Below are 17,428 nucleotides of genomic sequence, written 5' to 3'. Positions count from 1 at the left end.
ATGAGCAGGTTTCCATGTTCAGCGATGGCAGTCTGTAAACAGTCCGTCCTCCTATGGGGCCACATGGCATTTATTTTTAGAGCACCACCAGGACCTCAGTGTCTGTCAGCAGGCAGCATAGAAAGCCATAGCTGCATGCCTGCCTGGTGTATGTTACCCACCCCAAAATTACTCATTAGTTACAGCACAGGTGGCAGAATCTCATCTGCAACTATCAGTTAAACAGCGTCTTCTTCACACTACACACAGATCTCATATTTGACTTACACCGCAGAGCTATGAACATTCATCAAATTATGCCTCACATTCATTTGAGGTAAGGCAGTGGCCTGCTACATTTTTAATTCAGCATAATTATTTCTGACACGTGTCCTGGCAGAAAAATAAAGGATTTTTTTCACTCGAGTTTAATGCCTGGTCTTGTGGTGAAGGCCTTAAAGCAACATGTAGGCGTTTAGGCTTGGAAGTAACACGTTTAGTCGATCATAATTAATAAAGTGTGACTGATATTTATTGGAGACTGTGATGAACTTTAGGAACGCTTCTAAATATGATGTGCCCCTAAAGTTTTATGTAAACAAAAGGCGATCGTGGCTCAAGAGTTGGGAGTTCGCCTTGTAATCGGAAGGTTGCCGGTTCGAGCCCCGACTCCAACAGTCTCGGTCGTTGTGTCCTCGGGCAAGACACTTCACCGTTGCCTACTGGTGGTGGTCAGAGGGCCCGGTGGCGCCAGTGTCCGGCAGCCTCGCCTCTGTCTGTGCGCCCCAGGGCGGCTGTGGCTACAATGTAGCTGCCATCACCAGTGTGTGAATGGGTGGATGACAGGTTGTGTAAAGCGCTTTGGGGTCCTTAGGGACTAGTAAAGCGCTATACAGGCCATTTACCATCTTTTATGTACAGGCTATCAGAAACGCACGCTTGTGAAACATTTTTTGTATTGAATGATTGCGTAATGAACATCTTTTAGGCCTTTGTTGGTGATGTTTTGATCTTTTATGGGTTAACAGTGCTTTAAAGTCGGAGACCATCAGCTCCACGTTTAACGCAGCGTTTCCCCTTTAAATCCCAGCAGCTGAGCTCAGCCAGGAAGTGGCGCAGTGAGCTGGAGCAGCAGACGTCTTCATCATCACAGTCACGTTTGTTTACGTTCATGCTTCTCATCTGATCCCAGGTCGCTTGGGTTTCTCTATTTCTGGGGACCCAGTGTCGCTCTGCAGCCGCAGCACCAACCTTCAGCTTGACGCTGTGACCATTTTGGGAGCATGGCCGACGGTCCAGAGGCTGATGTTGACGACCCACCCAGCATCAATTTCCCCCCGCTCATCACCGTGTCCGATCTACCCAGCGCTACAGCTGCAGGTAACTATGGCTGCGAGAACCGTAAGCGATGATGATTGATCATCGCAAGCACCCACAGGCTGTCCTGCAACTGTGCCCCGTTTGCAGGAGGACGGCCAATATGCGTGACATATTACAGATGTGGTGGTGTTGGGAGGAGGAGGAAGAAGGGGACGGTCTGTAGCCTAATAAGGTGTGGCCAATGGATTCAGGAAGCGTTCACATCTCCAGTGCTGCAGTATAGCTGTGACACTTCATCTGTTTTTCTGTCTAGTCACACAAGTAATAGAGTTGTAATGGATTGATTTGACCTGAAGGCTCAGGCAGAAGAGCTCACGGTAATAGAAACATCTGCAGAACATAGCCTAGTGTAACGTGGATCCTTTTAATGTGTATTTCAGGAGCTGTTTTACTGTGTACATCTCCATCTGTGGGAGTTCTCTGAGCACAGCATGGAGCAGACATGAGAAAATGTCACTACACCACTGCTGCTCATCTGCAGCCACCTTATGTGTATTTTGTCTTATGTGTATTTGAGCTGAGATATCATTTACACTTGATAATATGCAGAATAGTTTCAAAATATCATTTTGTATGGTAACAAATCACCCTGCAAGACCAGACAAAACCAACTTTTCATTTCTGTTATTCTCCCTGAAATGCTGTGTTTGGCAGGTCGTAACCTGAAGGAATGGCTGCAGGAGCAGTTCTGCGACAAACCCCTGGAACAGGATGACATGCGCCTCCACAACGCGGCCTATGTCGGAGATCTGGACACCCTGAGGAACCTGCTGCAGGAAGACGGTTTCAGACGGTGAGGCCTAGCAGTAATAAGTGTATTTGGCTCTCTAGTTAGCAAAGTTAACACATGCTTTACTTGGTAAATGATAAAGCAAAACATCAATACAAATGAAAATGACAAGGTACCAAAACATTGCAGGCAGAGAGACAGCAGAATCTGAGAGAGACTATAGATTTATTTTGTATAAAGATTACAGAATAGTATATTTGTTATTGTCTCTTACAGCAGAACTGTCTTTTCCCCCCAAACAAGTCCAAAGATAACCTTATTCCAAATAATTTTCATAGGAGTAAACACAGACCAAAAGCAGGCTGCTGTTACCATCATCTTACAGCAGGATGGGTGTCTTCCAATACCCATAGCATTATATTGCATACAGCTAGAGGATCATAGTTTAATGCCAATGCAATGTCAAAGCAATATACTACAAATGTAGTGCATGTAACAGAATTTAAATTTGATGTAGTAAAAGTAAAAACATGCAGTTTACAACTCTGATATCTGTGGAAACCTTGTGGAGGGAAGCAGCCCTGCAGCACTACGGGAGGACTAAAAATACACAGAGAACCTTTCAGTGGCTCAGTCCAGTAACCACCAAAGCATTGTAATGCAAAATGCTTTGCTGTTGTTAGCTTCAGTGCTTCCTCCTATTGATGCAGAATCAGAGCCTGGATTTACCAACTGGAGAACATACCGAGCCATCTCATAGTCATGAGCATGCATGCAATGAGGGAAATAACAATTTGATCCTCTAGTGAACATTTAAATTTGCTCGCTTACAAAGAAATAAACAGTCTCTAATTGTAATGGTAGTTTCATTTTAATGGACAGAGACAGAATATCAACTAAAAATCCATAAAAATCATAAAGTATTTTCATGTCATTGAGTGAAATAAGTATTTGATCCCCAAGCAAAACACGAGTTGGTACTGAGTGGCAAGTACAGCAGTAAGACGTCTCTTGTAGTTGGTCACCAGGTTTGCACACATCTCTTCTCTTCACAGAAACTCTGTAAATGCTTTATGTTTCAACTTAAATCTTCAGCTCCCTCCACAGATTTTCTGTAGGACTGACATCTGGAGACTGGCCATAATGTACTTCTTCTTCAGTCACTCTTTTGTAACCTTTGTGGAATGTTTTGTGTCATTGTCATGCTAGAAGACCCATCCAAGTCCCATCTTCAGTGTTCTTGCTGAGGGAAGGAGGTTCTCATCCAAGATTTTACAGTACATGGCCTCATCCACTGGACCCTTCAATGCAGTGAAGTTATCCTATACTCTCAGCAGAGAAACAGCCCCAAAGCATAATGTTTCCACCTCTGTGCTTGGATGTGTGGATGGTGTTCTTTGGGTCATACTCAGTATTTCTCTTCACTGGCAAACCCAAAGTGCTTTCCTCAGAGGGGAGAGCTTGCAGATGCTGTGAGATTTCTGTCCATTATGGTGTAGTGTGTTCCCAGTGTAGGTCACAACTGCCTTCAGACCATTAACATGCTCCTCTCATGCAGTTTTGGGCTGATCCACCACTTTTCTCATGATCATCCTTGGAGCTCCAGACCGAGGGCAACTGATGGTCATTTTATTTTTCTTCAGTTTCTGAATAATCGCACCCACAGGCCTACGATCTTACCCCTGATGACCTTTGACATCTTTTGGAGAGGTTGAAATGGAAGAAACTGATTGTATGCTCATGTGTGCTTTATGCATATAAGAAGCTGAGATCAGGAGTTTCTGTTATTGACTGAATGATTGTAATCTGTAGGAGCCAGAATGCTGGCTGGTTTGTAGGGGATGAAATACTTATTTCACTCAATGACATGCAAATGAAATTATAACTTATATGTATTTTTTTTCTGTATTTTTTGGTTGATGTACCATAAAATTAGAGACTGTTTTTTTTCTTTGTAAATGCGCTTAAATTGGAAACGTATTACCCTGGACCTCTCCTTTCTCTGTTTTGGTGTTAGGCGTATCAATGAGAAGTCTGTGTGGTGTTGTGGCTGTTTGCCCTGCACCCCTCTGAGGATTGCAGCCACAGCGGGACACGCAGCATGCGTGGCCTATCTGATCGCTCAGGGAGCCGAGGTGGACCTAGTTGATGTCAAAGGCCAAACAGCTCTGTATGTAGCTGTGGTTAATGGTCACCTGGACTGTGTACGGATTCTTCTTGAAGCTGGAGCCGATCCCAATGGTAGCCGCCACCACCGCAGTACCCCGCTGTACCATGCTGCACGAGTGGGGAGGCTGGACATACTGCAGGAGCTCATCAGGTGAGCCTTGGGAAGGATCAAACTAAAGTCTACATGGACAGAACTGTTTTATATATAGGTTAAATGTTTAAATACGTAAAGAAAATTGGCACTAAAATAGTTTTTATCTTCCATTACGCCACTGAAAACTGGTGGGAGTCGGTTCCAGTTATTACAGTTTCTTTTCATATGGTTTAATCTTTGCACATGAGATTATCTGTGCTTTGCATTTTTAATCCACTACTTTCTTTGTGGTGCAATCATTTCCAATAGCTGTTTTGTAACTTCCTGACTTTAAAAAACATTTTCTGTCACCTTTCCCAGAAAGCAAAAAGACAAACATAAGACCGAAAAACCAACATAAAAACCCCACCAACCATTAAATTCAGAAGCATTTCCCCAGCTGCAGTTTTTAGATCAATTCTGGAAGTCCCATTATGACCCCTGGCACCGTAGCACTACGATTTCACAACAGACCTGAAACTTGCACTTTGAATCTGACCCAACTTTCTGTGGAGGAAAATTTTCAGCAGTTAGAGTCCAGAGTTTTCTGACGTGCAGCAGACCAGGTAACGATGTTCTGACGCTGAATTCCTTTATACAACAAATGGATTTGTTGTAAAGAGGAAAGCTTCTCAATTTATATTTTTCCACAGTAATAAATATCTCTGTATTCTTTCCTTTAGTTTGCATCAAGGATTTATGAAAGAAAATTTAGTCTATGGTTACATTTTTTCTAGGTTCAATGCTGATGTTGACATGGACCACCAGCTGGGTCCGCGGCTCCTGTTAAGCGCTCGAACCCTCAACACTCTAGTGGTCTGCCCTCTTTACATAAGCGCAGCCTACCACCACCTTCACTGTTTCCGGCTGCTGCTCCAGGCCGGCGCTCAGCCCGACTTCAATTACACAGGTCCTGTCTGCCATGAGGCTTTGACACGAGGTTTGGCTTCCTGCCTGCTGGATGCAGTCCTGCGACACGGATGTGAAGTGGCCTTCATCCACCTGCTGCTGGACCATGGAGCGAACCCAGCCCTCGTGCCCTGGGATGATTCGGATTTGGAGGCTCCAAATCGAAGGAAAGTTGATCCAGAGGCACTCAGTGTCTTCTTGGAAGGAAAAAGTAAGTAACAAAAAACGATGCTGTTGCTTTATACAAAGCTCCGGCACGGAGCTTTTTTTGGTGCACCTCCTCACAACACCAGAATATTTTTTAGTTAATAAGTTGTGAGTTTTTGCAGAGCTTCGTAAAATTGTCTCTCAAAATTGTGGATTTAATGTAGAATCAATAAAACCGGTGTCATATGTTTACATTTCGTATTGCTGGTTCAGATTGTTCATACTGAACAAAAATGAAGTTCATTAACTGATTTCTGATTAATACTGATTAAATGACCAATAGAGCGTTCTGAGAGATATGAAGTAAAAGCATGAATAATAGTCAGAGGCTCACTCAGATTCAATATCGATTGGATTCTTGCAGTAAACAGGTTTGATGTCAGTGGATTTTACTGGGAGGTAAAGCAATGTGTCATTAGCATAGCAGTGCATCAAAATATAATTTCTCTGCATAATGTGGTCAAGTGATAAAGAGGAGAGCTGTGGTTACCAATGGAAACAAAAACAAATTCCAGTTGATGGGAAAAAAGTCTTATCGGGTGTAGTAAAAGTGAAAACAAGGAAGTAGTTTCAGACACCATTAGTTTGTGAATGAAGGCTTTTGAGGCTTTACGATGAAGCATCATTAATGTCATTAGCAACACGTATGTACTTCTTTCTGTAAAGACCCGAGTTTGCAGATTACTGCTTTTAGTTTAAGGATTTCATCTCATATATGTTTAGAATAAGCATTTTTCCTCGTGTTAAAGCTTAGCTGCTTTTACATGAAACAGGGACCTTGTAATGCATGTTTCTGGACATTTGTTGATGCTGAGGAGCTGATATAAAGAAGACCATAAAGTACAATGAAAAAGGTCATTAAAAGCCACACTTTTATGTTTCTACTTATACAAAAGCATGAAAGCATATGCAGTTGTTCAGCTGCATCTATTTTTTCTTCTCCCAGGAAACCCTCGTAGGCTGACACATTTGTGTCGCATCAGGATCCGCAGAACGATGGGCAAAAATCGTCTAAACCACATATCTTCTTTACCGCTTCCAGAACCTATCAAGATTTTCTTGCTTCACCAAAACTGACCATCATCCACCTACTGGTCTTGTTAAATGTTCATTTAACCCAGTCTTTAAAAGAAACCTCAGTCAGTCCCAAAGACACACTACTGCATAAACACTGTAAACCCAGATTGCTAATTGCTTATTATTTTTTATTAAGAAATAGTTATTAATAATATTTTCCAAATAATATTTGTTTGGAAATCATCATTTATGTAAAAAAAAAAAAATCTTCCTCGCCGTGTAAAATGCTTCTTATCTTATCAGAGAAGCCATAGTTATGTATTGACTTGTGGAAACTGTGTGTGTATTCTAAATGTTTGCCTTGTGACCTCCCAGATCACCAGGACGAGTCCTGCTAATACTTCAAGTAGCACTTTTTAGCTCAACGACCAGAGCGAGAATCTCATTTGAAGCAACGACTTAAACAAGCCATGTTATAAATACCCCATCCACGGGCAGAGAAGAATACTGTCCAGATGCAGCTCCTTGAATTGTTTGGTTGTTGTTTTATGTAAACCAGGCAGAATGACGGCAAAAATGTGCAAAAAAATCCACACGCTAGATCCTCTTTGTTAGCCACGTGCCTTAACTTTGAGTTTGGGAAAAGTGGCTTCAAAGATTGATCAGACCAGAGTTAGTTACGGTAATCCAAATTAATCGAGTGTGATGTTCCCGGATGAGCAATTTAAGGACCTTGATTGTAAAGTTTACATTTTGTGACGTACACGTCAGCATCAAAATAAAAATTAAAAAAAGCCTTTTTTTCAGGGGGCATTTAGATTGTTTCAATAAATGTAATGAAACTCCTTTTCTGTGACATTGACAATCTGTCAACTAGTGAATGAAATCTATTTGTGATAAACAGAATAAGTTTGTATTCATTAGATGCCATCTCTGGGAGTCTACTGCACCTACTGTGTACTGTGCATGTCTGCTGCACAGCCTATCTTGTCCTCAAACATTGACATTTAAATGTTGACCATGTTGAGACAGTTGTGCTTTATATATTTCATCTCTATTTGAATGAGTAAATGTATGTAATTGTATAATATCTCTTGTGTTTTGTGTTCATTTTTTGTGAGTGAGGGGAGGTGGGTCAGTGGGTCAGTCTTCCAAAGTAGGATCCCTCTGCGTGGTCTTTGTTCTGTTAGCTATCTTCCTTGAACATAGCTAATTAGAGATAATTATCTCTCTCCTCTTTTCCTCGCAGTCTCGTCCAAGATCTCTTTGTAGTCCAAAATATCATGTCTCAATCTTTTTCAGCCTAGGGAACCCTCATAGTCCTAGCTCTGAGAACATGCATCCACTGTTAGTTTCAATGATTGGTTTGCTCCAAAATTGAGTTTTTAGTCTTATGTTTCATCTCTCATGACTGTAGCCTTGCTGTTTCTCATTGTTGTTTTTCAGCTTGTGATATTTATAGATGCGTAATTTTTAAAACAAGAGTGACGATGTCTCAATGGGTTCATGTATTACTGATGTGAGGCCGATGAATGAACCAGGATATCCACGATGGCTGAGAAAACCGCATTTTGGTGAAAACATAAGAGGCCCAGTGGAAAATGCACAGCCTGGGAAACCCTGAATAAAAGCAGCAGGGAGCTCAACAGCAGAGGGGAGATGAGGGCTATCAATCCAGCAGTTCTGGCAAAGACCTGCAAAGATAGACTGGGATAGCTTTTGAAAAAATAACTCTCGGGCGGTAAATAAAGACTTCCTGCCAACATGTTTCTTCACAGTGTGTCTGTTTTGTAAGGACAAAAGGACCAAAACTGGATAAAATCAAATTTAAATGATAGAAATCTGAGTGAACATCAGTGTTAGAGAGATAAATAACAGAAAGTAAGACTATGTCCAGTTAGAGATGCCAGTGTGTAAGTGAATGGATTTAACAGGTCTTCATGCATGCCCGTGCACAACAACTGTTGCCGTGATGTCTCTAGATGGCACTGTCTTCCTTTCAAGCATGGCAGAAATCTCAGCATCTCTCCTATCTTCTTATTTCACCCTCTCTTTCTCATATCTGCTTTTGTGTTTGCCATTCTTTCTTTCTTTTTTTAAACCACCTCTCGTCTTTCCGTCCATCGCTTGTCTCCCAGCCGAGGTCAGTGTAGAAGATTCAGCAGCTGTGCGCTCAAGAGCCTCTTCCTTTCAGATCTCATTAAAGCGAGTCTTTCATTAACAGAACACACAGAGAGATGCAGAATGAGGCCCTTTGCACCAGTGCAGAGGGAAGAACACACTGGACAGTTTGGTAAACCGCTGTCTTCCTGTGGGGAGTTTCCATTGCAAGAGTCCTCTCTTTTAAGTCAAATGTATTTTATGCTAGCATTTATTTAGGACGACTCCCTGCTATATTTCTTGTGGACAGATTCATTTGGGTTATTCGAGAGATTTCACATAAAGAGATGCATTTGAAAGTGAGATGCAAAAACACAAGGTCGCAATCGGTCCTCTTTTGAAGGCTAAATGCAAAACACGAGGGATTACATTTTACTGGCGACTGCTTCGTGCATCAAACCTTCAAATCATTACCAGCATTAACAGTTTCTGAACACCAAAGTGAGCTCTTTGGTCGTGTAGCTGGAACAAAAGAGAAACAGAGCTGGTAAACGGTTTATTTCGCCCTCGCATTCACCAGGAGCCTGGAAAAGCTGAATGGTGTTGTTCATTCCTGAGTTTATTTGCACCACAAAGTGCAATCAAAATCTCAACAGCCTCTGCTAATATCGCCACAGTGTTCCGCTTCAACTGGGGACCAGCATGCGAGGCCGAGTTAAATGCAGTGCAGCTCACTTCATGAGCTAACCGCAGCCTTTAGATATGGATTAAATGCTATTTCCATGGATGTGGTGTTTCTGTGTAAAAAGTTTGTTGGGGTGTGTGCGTGTCTGTTTATGTATGAGCATTGTGAGTCTGTTTATTTTGTTTCCTTTTAGTTCAAAACTCACCTGTTACTCGTTAAAGTGCTTCCACCACCATCTCTTTGTGTCCTCCTCTCCTGCACTTGCACTGGCGACTAAGCCTGTTAACATTTGGTAATTGCCACGCGCTTTAATTTGAGTGATCTCATTCCTTAGGCGTTCCGGAACTGTTTAGTTTCCTCCAATGACCACATCACTTGCATGTTTACCACTGCCACACACACACATACACGCAGAGGTATCCCACCTCTGATGCAGAGCAACGCCAGAATCATCAAGTTCAAGCTCCTTTAGTTACAATGAAGGAATCAAAGCCCAAAGCAGCTAAACGTGATTCATAAATGACATAACACTGAGCTGGTCATGTTGGGGTCCAAGAAAAGCAGTAATTTACTTTTCAGCTCATAACTGATCAGCTGAACAGGAAAGCCTGGGTGTGGAGCCTGAAAATATTGATCATTTTTTATCTCTAAGTCAGACTCTAACTCACACATGTGGGTTACAACCTCATGCTCAGAAGCAGTTTCCCTCTGCCGAGGCTAGTCTCGCTCTATAACTCCTCGATCAGTGCTGAAGTATGAGACGCACAGGGACTTCCTTTAGGTTTATTGATATAATTAAACAGTATATGGTTAGAAATATTGAAAGAAACTTTGCTAATAAAAGTGCCTTTTAATTATAAACCTCAGAGGGGCTTAATGAGCCTTAATTTGACTGTTTTCCAAAGAAGCCGGTAGTTGTGAAGTGTGGCAAGGGCAGGAAGGATGTAGAGTGATTGCTTCTGTAATTACTGTCACAGTCTGTAACTTGGCTCTTATACTTAATTAGCTCCCTCTCATTTGGGTGTTGTTTAGTTATTGCATGTCTATAACTGCTCGTCTCGTATGGTCGGCCTTTCAGAAACAGTTAAACTATAGAAACTCCTTGGAAAAGTCTGAAAGCAGCTGCTGTCAATGTAAACTTTAAAGACAGAAAAAATGGTTTATCACACGAAACTAGTTTTATCCACAGCCGCTCATTAGCAGTGGTGATGGGAAATGAGGACGTGGACTGTGGGTCTGGTGTGGAAAACAGACCTGTTATAATTCTTTATTTAAACTGTTGCTAATTAGGCATTATAAAGCATCATCCACTTATTATGGACAGAATCAGACTGTAACGGAAAATGTGCTGGTTCACTGTTTAATCAAGCAGCTGTACTTGTGTGATCATAGTAACGTATTCATGTTTTAAAGCTAAAGTCAGGCTCTAAGGTAGTTCTTTGGCTCAACTGGTCCACTGAATTTTGTAACCGCTTTTTCTCCGGGGATAAAACGCATTAACTTCACTTAAGTTTATATCTAGCAGAATCATCCTGTCAAACTTTTTCTTTGTGACTGCAATTTTTAAAAAAGTTTTGCACATGTGCCCATAAAGAAAAACTACATTTGTGATTTGAATGTGTTCACAGTTCCATTCAAAGTCATTTCCCTGTGTAGCTCTGCAGGGTTTCACTGGTCCTGCAATCTGCCAAATTGAGTATTGCCACCATGAACATCAGAGTGAACCTCAGCTGGCATTATGGCACACAACTCTGTGATTGATGAAAAAAAAAAGACATTACTGTGACTGGTCACACGCCTGACCCCGACACGCCACCTTCAGGCGGATTTTTTCAGCTGTTCCACCAAAAAGTGCCTCTTGGTCTCTGGTTCAGAGCCAGAACCTGAACTCAGATCACCAGAGATAATCATGACAATGAGGTGCTGGGTTGGATTGACACAGAAGCTCAAGTCCACAGTTAAACTGCAAGTATGCTTCAAGATGTCCACAGGTGCAGAAACACACTGCCTTGAAAAGGGCAATGGCCAAATTTAGAGCAGCTTCTTATTTTTACAAGCCACATGACTACATCCTCTTATCTGAACTTGTAAAAATAGGTGGGGAGTTTGATAGCAGTCTTTCTATTATTACTTTATGTATGACTGTTTTTTTTTTTCACGAGCTAAATCACAGATGTTATGTTATGTTAACCTGTTGGGAATGTAAAAACTCCACCGAGTGTTGCTCTGCTGAATGTCAAAGTGAAAACCTTTTAGAACAAACAGTCTTTCTTTTGTTTTGCATGTCAGAACTGACATTATGGTGGGTATCTGCATCGGAGAGCCTGGGGATCAGTTAATGGCAGCATGACAATGTCCATTACACCAAACTACCCATGATTAATTACTTCCGTGGAACTGCACTGGTCATGGGAAGGATTTTCCACCACTGAGAAGATCCCTTGGCAAGGAGAAGGGGGGGGGGGGGGGGGGGTGTCTTGGATGGGGAACAAAGCTGTGGAGCTGTCATGGACGGTGGGGTTGGAGGGGACTGTGGTTGGGGGTAGAGATGGTGGGTTGTGGGGTCCTCTGCCCCTCTTTCTTCCTCCTTTTTTTTCCCCCTCTCACAAAATTAACCAACAACCATTGGGCAGCTTCCCAAGCCACTGGCTGACAACAACATGGGCAAGAAGAAACCCCAGTTAAACAGAAGAGGGGAGAAGAGGAAGAGAGTCATTCAGTGGCCACCACTGTGGGAATGTTGTAAACTGTGTTTTCCTGAGGCCTTGGGAATCCCACACCAGAGCTGGAACCTGCGGGCATGGAAAACGGGGCCTGCATCCCCAGAGAGATGAGATTTCAGGAAGGGAACAACATCTCTTGTTGTGGGGAGATGGCAGTGATGCACTTTCTGCAGACTGGCAGAACAGAGATCTAAATAATATAGTAGTGTAGACAAAGGATTTATTTAGGGAGGTATAGAGAAAACAAAAAGCCCACAAGGGACCAACATTCCAATAAATTGGCAGCTTTACTATTCAATTCAGTAGTAAGCATTGCTAAACCATCCATTTTTCTGTGAAAATGTCACGGGAGCTTTAGGTTACCCCAAAGACTGAGCTTCATGTTGTCCCTGCATATGTACCGATACCCTGAGATCCTACCACGTGGAAGAACTCTATTAAAATCTAATTTAACACCTTTATTGTTATTACTCATGGTAAGTACGTGTTGGTTAATTCAATAAGCTTTGGTCAAAAGATAATGAAACAGTGTGAAAGAGTCAGATCAAGGGAAGCGCAATTCAGTTCTGCAGTAGGTTTATCCATGGACCAAATATCAAACACACTTACTCAGAAGTTAGTGTTGCTCTGTTACAGAACCACATAGAAGAACGGAACCATCATGTTTGCAACATGCTAGATACGTCATACAACAGCGTGTAGGGCAAAATACTCGTGCCTGCTCCAAAGGCCACACTTGGCAGCTCAAAAGTTTGATGGGGTAGTTCTACTGCCTCTTATATCTGCTACCAAAAACGCAGCTTTGTTCTGTTCAGCTGACGATCCCCAAACATAACAACTAAGCTGCAAGCATTATACAGTATTGGTTGCAGTTGATTTGTGAGTTTAAGTCATGTCAGACTGCACGAAAAAGCTTTGGCGATTACAGATATAGTCTGTATGTCACTCACTGTAGTGTGGATGACTGTTTTGAAGGTTTGGCCTGGGGAAGTCTCAGCTAAGCACGTACCCTGATTAGTTATGCTACAGTCACACAAAGCAAAACAGTGGTTGGTGATGAGAACAAGATTATTGCGATTGAGTACAATGAACAATGAATCTCTTGATCTTTGAAATGGTTGCTCTGAAGACAGGGACTAGGTCTGCACCCACCTGCAGATAGTTGCTTTCTTCAAATCAGCTTTGGTGTTTCAGGATGTTGATAAATCAGCATTGAGAGTCAGTCTGCCATCAGTCTGCCATCAGTCTGCTATCAGCAGATCATGCAGTTGAATAGAAAAATCGCAAATTCCTCACTGGGATCATATATGGAACTTCTATTGCAAACATTTTAGCCTAAATTACACTTGAATGAGTTCATAATATATATGTTAAAAAAAAACTATGAATGAAGTATGAATCTGGCATTTTAAAGTGTTGCTCATCTGGGATTGACTCACGTTTGTAGCCAGCATCAAGTGGCCATTTGAGGAACTACAGTTTGTTTATCAACCCCAGAGATCGTTCACAAGACGCTGCGCCACGGATGATCTGATATCATCGTGTTGGTGTTGTTCCTGGAACAACATAGTAAATGTTCCAGGATCAACATTGCAAGTGATCAATCACATTGTTGTGACGTTATTCTTTGTCGCCAAGCCATTCGTGCATTTATGAAATTCCAATGTTGCAAGGACAATATCAATTCTGCTTAGCGTTTATTAAAGGGTCAGGGTCCGTTGATCGGCGGACAGAGGCGGTTTCTCGCAGCTTAAGTACAGTTTTTTGTTTTACGGCGGTTTTTCCCGAAGTCGCAAAAGTATGACGTCACAACATTCTGATTGGTCACTTGCAATGTTGATCCTGGAACAACATTTACTATGTTGATCTGGGAACAACACCAACACGATGTTATCAGATCGTGCCTGTGCCACACTGTCAGCAGAACAAGGAAATGTGAGCCACTTCATCATCTCAGGTCATTCATCTGAACATTTGTTACATCATCATAACTTTATCACGTGTCTAGCAGTTTCGAACTAAACAGTTTTACAGTGTTCTATAACTCCAGCTTAGGGTTACTTAGTTCTGCAAATCAAATACTGAAAAAGTAAAAGCCAATATCCAAAGAATGCTCCCACATAAGCAGAAGCCTGCATATAGCATATGGATGCATGCTTGTCCCACTTTAAAGGTTCAGCTGCGAGGCCACTGTGGAACACCACATCAAATCGACCATTTCCTCCACTGATAAGCAGCTTCCCAGATTTTCTAGTGAGAGCAAAAAGAGTTTAGTGTCGTGGTTTTGATAATTCACGCTAATGCTGAGACATTAAATGTGGTTTAATCCTTAATTTTCATGTATTCACTATATTGTCAGGTAAATGTAGTTTCTTTCATAAAGAACAGTTATGGCGATCAATCATCTGTTTAAGGTCCAATGTTACAATGTTTCTCTGATTTTTAGAGCATTTCTGATGATTATCTTTCTTTATTTAAATGATTTCTAGGGGATGATATTTGGTTTGCATGAGGATAAATTATTTGTAAAGGTCAGTATTTCCTCTGTTGGCGTTTCATTTACAAAACAAATAATAATAAACATATGAGGTTATCCAACCGCTCCATTTCTTCTTCTTCTTCTTCTTTTTAGTATGCCAGCCTGTTTCTTGAGTTGTGTTGCAGCTGTTTGGGATTTATCTCGTCGTTAGCAGTTTTGCCTTTTTTATAATGTCGAACACAGTGAATCAGCATTTCTCTTTGAGCTGTGGCTATTCTTAGTATTCCCAAAAGTAATTGTCAGACACAAATGAAAAACATTCTTGCAAAAAACAAATAAAAAAAAAAAACCTCTTTGCTTAAAACAAAATGACAGTTGGGTTTATAAACTTTGCTACAAAATAGAATCAGTTTAATCTACCAAACTGTATTTGTGCAGAATTAGACACGGCTGCTGATTACCCACACTGATTATTCAGATTGCAATAACAAGGTCATGATCCATTCTGGCAGCGCTGAGCACTTGATACAGATGCATGATGATATAATGTGTGGTGGGAATAAAGAGTGTAGGCTGGGATGAGTGCAGCATTGCGTGACCATGAAGCCAACATCCTGTCCTCTGTGAATTCCATGGAGGAGTGTGCGGTTCCTTTGGCTTTCAATGCTTTTTCTGGAGTCTCAGCAAATGCTCTGTCTGTGTGTGTGTGTGTGTGTGTGTGTGTGTGTGTGTGTGTGTGTGTGTGTGTGTGTGTGTGTGTGTGTGTGTGTGTGTGTGTGTGTGTGTGTGTGTGGACAGCAATGTGATTTATGATTCTAGAAGTCATCTTTTGCACTGTGACATTCCACAGAGACTAAAGTGAGAGGACATGCAGTGTTTAGAAGGCAGTAATGAGCTGATGTTGCTACCTTTGCTGCTATCATCCACGAGTGTGCCTTTACTAATATCTGGATGTTATATGTTAGAAAAGTAGGCATACCCATCTTATGCTAAGCCAATATTAATAGATGAATAAGATGACAATCATCAATCCCACTTTAATTTCAATGCTTTTGGAAATCACTAGAAAAAAGTACAGTTTATCTACACTAAAGAAAGACATAAAGACCTGGATGGCCGCTAACTTTCTGCTTCTAAATTCAGATCAAACTGAGGTTATTGTACTCGGCCCTGAAAATCTGAGAAATATGGTATCTAACCAGATTCTTACTCTGGATGGCATTACCCTGGCTTCCAGTAACACTGCGAGGAACCTTGGAGTCATTTTGACCAGGACATGTCCTTCAATGCACATATTAAAAAAAATATGTAGGACTGCATTCTTCCATTTGCACAATATCTCTAAAATTAGAAATATCCTGTCTCAGAGTGAAGCTGAAAAACTAGTTCATGCGTTTAGTACTTCTAGGCTGGACGACTGTAATTCATTATTATCAGGATGTCTTAAAAATGTCAACATATGTCCTGTCTTCCTTCTCTCACTGCAGCAGATGGCCCCGCCCCTCCCTGAGCCTGGTTCTACTGGAGGTTTCTTCCTGTTAAAAAGGAGTTTTTCCTTCCCACTGTCACCAAAGTGCTTGCTCATAAGGGGCCATATGATTGTTGGGCAACAACAGGGAAAAAATAACATAGGTGTAAAAAAAAAGGTTTAAGGTCTGCTCTGGTTTAGCGTGTAGCCATTCTTAATCATTAATGTATTTGTAAATCAGTCTTTAAATTGCGATTTATTAATGACATTCCAAAGAATTTGAAAAATCAGTCAGACAAAACGTGATGCCTCTAATGTTGTGCTGCAATGCATTATCAGCTGACATATATTTTTATTACGCTTTCTGGAAGATGTGTGCTTCATCAAAATTTGATTAATTGTTAAAAAGTCTCGTTTTGTCTGCGTTAAACACAGTAGTTATATTTGCTATTATCTGATGTTTTTGTGAGCTTGTTGACTCAAAAGAATTACTCCACCACTGCAGTTACTCTAATACTCATTGGTAATGTAATGTATTGAATTAAATGATTAAATTATACAAACTTATACTTTGAGTCTTGTCAGTTTTTGTTTTTGTCATAGAGCTGCAGCACGAGTTCAAAATCATCAGAGGAACTGTAGAGCCGACTAAAAAGGATTAGCAGCTTCATATGATTCAAATCCAGTAAAACTACATATGACAGGAACCCTAAGCCCAAATTAAGCCCTATAGATATGTTTATGAGGGAGGACTTGTTCTTCTCTGCTCCTCTTTGAGTTATCTGTGTCCTCTCCTGTGGTCTGAGAGTGAGGCAGCCATTAGCACAACCCGTCTCTTTAATCAGCCCACGGGAGGAGGTACAGAAGGACGCTCTGTTGACCGCAGTATGCCTCCTCTTTTATTTTCTCACCCACTGGCACGCCCGCTCTGTGGGAGAGGTTAGTTAGAGCCGCAGTGAGTCAGCGACAGGTGAACAGGTGGTATAGCCTCGCTTCCACAGCAGTTTGGGATTTGGTGGAAACTGTAAATGAAACCAAAATACAAAAATCTTCATATTCTTTATTTTCATGTATTTATTAGAAGATGCAAAAGCCAAATAATACATGCTGAGAGTGAGAAGAGAAGGTTGTTTCTTTGCTCACATTGTGATATACAATTTCTGTCTATAGAGGCAAATCGGGGATCTTTAACCTGTGCACTGTGGAGCAATATATGCATTTAAATCTATCAGAATAGGAAGATGTCTATCATGAATTTTCTTCTTTTAAAAACACTCCAACCTTCTACTTTCAAAGTGAAATATTGGAATCAGAATATTGGACATAATTAGTTATGTATTGATGTTTATTTAATTTCAGCTGCCAAACAACATTCTCTTCATCTCTCACAGGTGGATGACCAGTTTGCACTGCAGAGTAATTTACCATGATAGCCATTGTATGCAAATA

General features: G+C 41.3%; 1 protein-coding gene across 2 annotated transcripts; it reads left to right on the top strand.

Moving 5' to 3' along the window:
• Positions 1-1,071: 1,071 nt before the first annotated feature.
• On the top strand, positions 1,072-16,546 carry asb1 (ankyrin repeat and SOCS box containing 1). 2 transcript variants are annotated; one of them, XM_080290940.1, is made up of 5 exons: positions 1,072-1,359; positions 2,014-2,152; positions 4,107-4,409; positions 5,129-5,511; positions 15,999-16,546. In XM_080290940.1, exons 1-5 carry the CDS (start codon positions 1,263-1,265, stop codon positions 16,019-16,021), a joined length of 945 nt encoding a protein of 314 aa, XP_080147066.1. In that variant the 5' UTR covers positions 1,072-1,262; the 3' UTR covers positions 16,022-16,546. The 2 variants fall into 2 exon arrangements, with proteins under 2 accessions (XP_080147066.1, XP_026001412.1); XM_026145627.2 differs by lacking the exon at positions 15,999-16,546 and adding an exon at positions 6,454-7,614.
• Positions 16,547-17,428: the final 882 nt, after the last annotated feature.

Source organism: Astatotilapia calliptera, chromosome 16 (assembly GCF_964374335.1).
Source record: "Astatotilapia calliptera chromosome 16, fAstCal68.1, whole genome shotgun sequence".
NCBI classification, from domain to species: domain Eukaryota; kingdom Metazoa; phylum Chordata; class Actinopteri; order Cichliformes; family Cichlidae; genus Astatotilapia; species Astatotilapia calliptera.
This window is presented reverse-complemented; position numbering and strand designations above follow the sequence as displayed.